At 33.8% G+C, this 7,521-nt stretch overlaps 1 protein-coding gene across 1 annotated transcript; it reads right to left on the reverse strand.

Annotated features, from left to right (window-relative positions):
• Positions 1-3,759: 3,759 nt before the first annotated feature.
• Positions 3,760-5,910, reverse strand: LOC25482229 (putative F-box protein PP2-B12). Its single transcript, XM_013610770.3, has 3 exons — positions 5,594-5,910; positions 5,379-5,512; positions 3,760-4,487 (listed from the first exon to the last, which is right to left on the reverse strand). The coding sequence occupies exons 1-3, from the start codon at positions 5,861-5,863 to the stop codon at positions 3,986-3,988; spliced, it is 906 nt and encodes a 301-aa protein (XP_013466224.1). The 5' UTR covers positions 5,864-5,910; the 3' UTR covers positions 3,760-3,985.
• Between the last annotated feature and the right edge of the window lie 1,611 nt (positions 5,911-7,521).

Below are 7,521 nucleotides of genomic sequence, written 5' to 3' on the forward strand. Positions count from 1 at the left end.
TTCAAGCTAATGTCAGTGCCTTTACATAACCAGTCCCATAACTAAGATGTAATAGGGCATTGGAAGAAAATATGTTGAGAGGTTTCAATATGGCTCATGCAGAAACAACATATAGAGACAATGTAGCTTCCCCTCTTCTGGAGATTTTCATCCGTAGGAAGCTTATTATGAAGCAACCGCCATGAAATAGCAGCTCTAGAAGGAGGGATATAAGCATTCCAAAGAAGTTTAGCCCATGAAACCTTTTGACTATTACCATTTAAGAAGGAGAAAGCCAATTTATGAGAGAGGGCATCATCAGGAGCAGCTTTCCGAACAAGTTTATCAGAGAGATTATCCACAGGAAGAGGAATAGTGTTAATAGAAGTAGCCAAATCAGCATCCCTATAAGAGAGGAATGTAGGCAAGCACCACTGATTATTAACAATGCAGTCAGAGACTCTCATTTGAAGGGAAGTAAGAATAGAATGAGGAATGTTCCAAAGATCAGCAATAGGTCTATCACCCCAATTATCAGTCCAGAAATTAATGTTACAACCATTGCCCACAGACCATTGAGACTGATCAAGAATTAGAGATATTATTTTTCATACCAGGCCAAACTGAAGAGGTAATGTAATGTGTCTTAGGCCTACCAAGCTTGAGAAATCTAGTTTTGCAAATAGAAGCCCATGGTTCATCAGAGGTAATAAGTTGCCAGGTCAAAAAGAGAAGTGAAGCCTGATTGAGCTTGATAGGGTCCTTGACAGCTAACCCTCCCTCATTCTTGGGTTTACACAGCTGGGACCAAGAGACAGTGCATATCTTTTTCTGATCAATATTTCCACTCCAAATGAAATTCCTCATAGCTTTGGCAACTGTAAAGAGTAAGCTAGCAGACCATTTATACACATGAAAAGAATATGTGAGCATACTACATACAACTGCATTAACCAGTTGCACTCTCCCCATGAAAGTTAGTAACCTTCCTTTCCAAGCATTAAGCTTAAGCTTAATCTTATCAACAATATGTTTCAGATGTATAGATTTAGGTTTTCCTTTAAACAGAGGGATGCCTAAGTAAGTGAAAGGTATGCATCCCTTACCAAAACCAGTTAAAGAGCATATAGTCTCAATTCTGGACAAAGGTATAGAATCAGAATAAAATTTGCTTTTTTGAGCATTAACAACTTGGCCTGAATATTTACCATAACATTCAAACAAGTGCATTAAGTTCTTCACATTAGCCATAGTACCCTTGCAGAAGATGAGAACATCATCAGCATACAGGCAGTGGCTAGGGATGTTAAGAGATCTAGTAGCTTTTATCTGAGTCAGCTTTCCCCTGAGCACCAAGTCCTCAATGCCTCTACTAAGAACCTCTTCAGCTAAACAAAAAAGAAGAGGAGAGAGGGGGTCTCCCTGTCTCACTCCTCTAGCACAATTGAAAAAACCAACAGCTTTCCCATTGATGTTGATAGATATCTTGGCAGAATGAAGAATAGTTAGAATCCAATCACAGAAGATCTTATCAAAGCCAAAACATTGTAAAACATGAAGCAGAAACTTCCAATTTATAGTATCAAAAGCCTTCCTTATGTCAATCTTTATAGCCATGTTGCCTCCAAAAGTTTTCCTATGCAACATGTTAACTGCCTCAGAAGCAATCATAATGCAGTCTTGAATGCTTCTTCCAGGAATGAAACCCTTCTGATGAATGGAAATGATTTTTGATGCTATGATTCCCAATCTATCACTCAGAATTTTAGTAATGATCTTAAATTGAAAATTGGCCAGAGCAATAGGTCTATAATTGTCTAATTTATCAGCACCTGGAACCTTTGGAATAAGAATCAGAATATTGGAGTTCGGATTGTTCATGATGTAATTGTGAAGAAAAAAATGTTGTGTTGATTTCACCACATCCATACCAATAATATGCCAAAAACAGTGATAAAAATGACCAGGAAATCCATCTGGTCCAGGAGCAGAGTCCCCATTCAAATCAAACACAGCTCTTTTAACTTCATCAGATGTAGGTATAGCAGTTAGCATCTTATTGTCCTCTAAGGTCACCAAATGAGGGATGAGCTTATCAGGAAGGTCATTTTCTTCATAAGTGTCAGTAGTAGCAAATATGTTAGTGAAGTAATGCAAAACATGAGCTTCAATAGAATCTGGAGTATTCAAGATCTCATCCCCATTTTTTAGCATACTTATATGGCTTTGAGCTTCCCTGATTTTGGCTTGTCTGTGAAATTAATTTTACATATGACATGTGGTATTGAATTTCAAGGTTTTATAGTTGGATATTAGTTACTATTGTTTAGTTCTTTATATGGTCCTTTGTTTAAATGATCGAATCTTATTGATGAATCCGTGTTTGTGGTTATGTTATATGGATTTTGGGAGGATGTAATAAATATGCAAAGTAGGAAGGTGTTTTATTTGATTTACAGTGAACTTTTGTTAAATCAAGCTTGCAGAGCTTATGCGCATCACAAAAAAAGGCTTTTGTTTTTTTATATCACTACCAACTATTCTGATTTGTGTTAATTCTTTTCGGTTCAATACATTTCTTTGGACTTCATGAGCAACATGTGTTTGTGTTATTGTGTATAAACTGCAAGTTTTGTTGAAGGATAGTTTGATGCTCATGGATGATGGCTGATTGTATCCACTGAGCTTCGTGTGCACTGCAGGTATCAAAGTTGATTACATTCTGCTAATACCTAAATTCTCTTTATCTTCAGTGTTTTCATTTTATTTTTTGCTCTTTTTTGTGAATTTTATCTTTATGTTTGTTTTGAACCTTTAAAGAAAGACAAGATCTCATGTATTTCAGAATTGTATTTGCTAAAAAAATGGCATACTTTTCCAAACATCACGTATTTCAGGACTGCTAATTTAATTATAGTGTGTTGTCTATTTCCTTCAGTAAGATGCATGCTTTTATTATGCATGTCTTGGTTTAGTGTTCCTTTCATCTCTAATACTTCGAAAATCAAATATGATTGCTTCCCTATTAAAGTTTTTGTTCACTTTGTTTGCAACTTAAAGAAGAGGAGGATTTGATTCTTGGGACTCATCAAGCTATATAGGCATATAATTTGATTACGCAAAGAACAACGACAACCTGTTAAAAAAAACCAAGAACGACAATGAACTCATAAAGATGCACTACTTCATTGCAATCAGTCCTTTTGGTTCTGAACTTAACAAGATTGCTTTAATTTGAGTTCCAAAGCTTATAGTTAATACAACTTTTATTTATCTTTTAAGTAAAAATGGATCAGCTTTTGTATTCATTATAATAATTAGCTTATAATCAAACAAGCATTTTCTTTTTTGTATTCATTATAATAATTAGCATTTGTCACACTGATTGTACGATGATTGTACCAAGATTGAATCATTCGAAGAAATGGTGTTTCAATTCAAGAAAATTCACACTGATAATAAATTCATATGCTGTAATTCAAATTCATTCGAAGAAGCCAAGATTTCTTCAAGAAAAGACTTTTTAGTGATGACAACTTTCGAAAAAGCCAAGATTTCTAATATAATATTGGATTTTACAAAAAATTAAATAGAAATATTTGTTATAAGAAAATTAAAAATGCATCGGCTATTCATATGCATTAAAATTTAATTTTAATTGCTTATCTACCTTTTAAGATCGGCAATATAATGCAGATATGTTGCTATCAGAGAACGTATCTCACTCTACTACTATGAAAAGCATAGGCAAAACATAAGGAGCTAAAAACTCAGTTATAGTTGCGTTGGTAATTTGTTCTTAAATGGGATAGGGAACTGTGTTGATAAGAGAATGAATCATTTCAAAACAAAATTGGTACCCAAGAGCAACAACTAAAACAATAAAGAGCTGTCAAATTCAAGAGATGTGGGTATTTATTCTCAACATATTTGTATATGGCCATCAAACATCTTGATGGCAAAGATTTGTCAAACTTCATTTGCTTGTTCTAGTTTAGGCACTATTCTACCATCCAAGACACAAGACCCCTCCATAGTTTAGTTTATATTGATTATTATCTTCCTTGGGCCTAACTTCTATTCCTTCAACAAAGAAACCTCTCTTCCAAGTATAACCATCCTTTATCCCAGTAATACTCATTTGGACTTCTTCATCTTCTAAGCCTGAATTGAAGAACTCTCCCATCTCAGTCTCCAACCACCCATCACTTCTCATTCTAGGTTGTTGCAATCTAAATGCTTTGTTGTCCTGACTACCTAATATTTTGTTGATCCGCCTACATTTCACGTTTGGATCCACCAAAATGACAATTTTGGTTCTAGTGTGACCACCTGCTACACCAAACGATAATTCCACAGGATAGTTCTTCACCCCAAAACCAAAGCCATCAATCATCTTGAACACAAGATAAGTTGCATATGTAGTATTCGGGGACAAGGCACGGGTGTTTATCTTTCCACGAATTTTAAGCCGACACACATTAAGAATCTCAACAACTTCAGGGAACCTGTCCAAAATTTGTGCACAAAAATTACCCAAGATAAGAATACAGGAAACCAGTTAAAGCCAATTGGTAAGAATACAGAAATGTAAAGGATGTTAAATATTATTTGAAATAATTTAAAATATCAATAAAAAATAGTTTTTTTTTAATCTTGAACACGTGCTTACTCATTTAACTAAACATGGTTCATTTAATTTTGGCAATAACATTGCCAATACATATGCAATGCTTCAGGTGAGATGCAAATATTATAAACTGTGGGTCTAAGAAGAACAAGAGGCACTTCTGTATCCCCAAACACACACACAATAAAGGTCAGTACTGGTCCTTTTCATCAAAGATTCTAGGAGAGACCAAAAAGGTTTGTGTAACGGAATGAAATGAACCTATTTGCCCAATTTTTGAATCAAAACAAAACTTGTTAGAAAGCACAGAGGGGTAGAAGAAGTGCATAAACATAGTAGCCTTAGGCTGTAGGCACTTGAATAAAAAAAGGGGGGGTAGTTAGTGATGAGTGATGACTAACAAACAAACAAAAATGAAAATTCAAAGCTTTTTTCCATTGCCAAATGCCCAACTCTGGATTCCTGAGTACATTGTGATACTTTATTTGAAACGTAAGTAAAAAAAATTAAAAAAAAAATGAATGTTAGTAAATTGTGAATTCATGGCCACCTGCTGTGCTGAATGATGAATGGATCCGGTAGATAAAATAACGGAATAGGTATAAGTATATAGCAATGAATTTAAAGAAATCAATCAGTTTGAAGTTGAATGAAAGAACTGGTCAAATGATGATGCTGGATTCATCTAGTGAGTTCAAATCATGGTTGAATGTCAAATTTTTACTTAAACTTCATACTACTACACATAATAGAAAAGTTAAGAGGAAACCTGGAATCCGGCATAGAAGTCCAGTTACGATTTTGCTCAAAATCTTCCCAAGCAACGCCAGCCCAACCAAAAGAGAGAGATCTAGCAGCAAGCATGTAACACTTTTTTCCACTCTTTCTGTCCAATTGAACGCTCTGCATAAATAAATCGAAGAGCATTAATAATAAACATTTCAATGGAGAGAAATTGGAAGAAAGAAGAATACAATAATATACCATTCGACCATCACGAGTGAGGATAGGATGATTAGAGAGGGCTAGATAGAATGCTCTTTTGGTGGGAGCGTTGGCAAGGGAAGGAAACTGTGAGATGATATCGGCTATGAGTAGGGGATCAGAACGGAGAAAACGATCCCAGATTTCATCGGAGTCGGCGGCAGAACGGAAAGTCTTGGAGACAAGAGAGAGCCTGCCGACGTCAACAGGAGTCGTACGACAGAGTACGGCGGCAATGCATCCTTCCGCCAATTCTTCAAAGGCTCCCATTCTTCTTTTGCTTTTCACTTATCAACAAAAAGTATAGAGCTGGAATTTGATTCTCTTTTATTTTTTAGTTTTTTACATGGTTAAAAGTTTTATAAAAGAATATTTTTAGTAAAAAAATCAAAAAGACAATTTAGTTATCAACATTGACCAGGAAGTTCTTCCCCAAAAACAAAAAAAATTGACCAGGAAGTTCTTAAAAAGATCATTTACCAAGAGTTAAACGCAAAATTACACTTTTAGTCCCTTAATTTGATTTCAGATAACAGTTTGGTCTTTATCTTTTTTCATTTCAATTTGGTTCTTTTTGTTCATTTTCATATACATTTTCAAGCTTCAAATCTAATATTCTTATGAAAACATAGCCGATGATCATAGATTTGAAGACTGAAGGACCATAAGAAAATAAAATCATGAATTTTAAGCTTAAAAATTCATATAATAATGGATAAAAAAAGGACCAAATTGCAATAAAAAAAAGATAAAGGACCAAACTGTTACTTGAAATTAAGTTAAGGGACTAAAAGTGTAATTTTACCAAAGTTAAATTAACTAAATTAAAGTTAAAAACTTATCTCTGAGAAATGAAATCCTTCCCTAACAAAAAAAAAAAAAAAAGTGATTCACCGATGGATCATTTTGAGCAATAGTTGAGAGCCATTGGATTCATCACACTCGTAAATCCTACCATACACCACCTACACTAGATCATTTTTTCCCTCTTCCTCCCTCTTGCTAGCCTCATCCTTCCATTTTTCCATTAATATACCTCACCAACTATTTCACATTCTTGTTTCCCAATAATAAAAAACACACACATAAAATATGTTTCTTCTTTTTCATCTTCTAATTTCAGACAATATAATTCTTATTCACCCTATATCCAACATTTTTGTTTCCTTATTGTATTCAGAAGGGTTACGTGACTTATGACATCAATCTAATTCCTTTTATTGCCATTTCAAACTATGAATTGAGTTTTCTCTTTCAATCAAAACCAAATTCGAGAAAGGGTGTTCATAGATTTTGAATTGGAGGGGTGAAGTAAAAGGAGACTTTTTTTATAAGGAAACAGTGGTTTTTAAATGAACAAGGATAGTGTCCTGAAGTATACTTGTGTTCTCATTTTTTTGTCTAACACATCTAAACCTTTAATTTAAATCAAATGGTGTACAAAAGTGGTCCATCGGAAAACCACTTAGTTGATGGTTCACCCTAGAATCCACCAAGTTAAATTAACTAAATTAAAGTTAAAAACTTATCTCTAACTTTTAGGTGTTTTTTTGTTTTTTTTCCTCTGCGTTATCTCTATGGCTCCAAGAGAAATGAAATCCTTCCCTAACAAAAAAAAAAGAAATGAAATTCTGATATTCCGAAATTTGACCGTGAGTTATGTACAATATAATCAATAATTATTTTATCTAAGAATTAAATTTGGGTTCTTTTGAATGATGTTTTTTAAATATGGTTCTTCACATGCATTTTCTCTTTCTCTCTTATAATTAACTTTGAATTTTTATTTTTTTTTTGCTCTAAAAAAACATTGATTTTTTTTTTAATATTATAAAATTATCACTAGTTTTTTGTTTTGAGAAATTATGAGTAGTTTAATAACCATATGCAAAATAACTCAAGAGTATTTGGATGATAGGAAATGAATT

Source organism: Medicago truncatula, chromosome 1 (genome assembly GCF_003473485.1).
Source record: "Medicago truncatula cultivar Jemalong A17 chromosome 1, MtrunA17r5.0-ANR, whole genome shotgun sequence".
Taxonomy (NCBI): Eukaryota; Viridiplantae; Streptophyta; class Magnoliopsida; order Fabales; family Fabaceae; genus Medicago; species Medicago truncatula.

Coding starts and splice junctions, on each gene's coding strand:
- LOC25482229 (XM_013610770.3), bottom strand. CDS start 5,863: ATGGGAGCCTTTGAAGAATTGGCGGAAGGATGCATTGCCGCCGTACTC. Junction 5,513..5,593: donor TCACTCGTGATGGTCGAATG/GTATATTATTGT, acceptor TTATTTATGCAG/AGCGTTCAATTGGACAGAAA. Junction 4,488..5,378: donor ACTTCTATGCCGGATTCCAG/GTTTCCTCTTAA, acceptor AATTTTGGACAG/GTTCCCTGAAGTTGTTGAGA.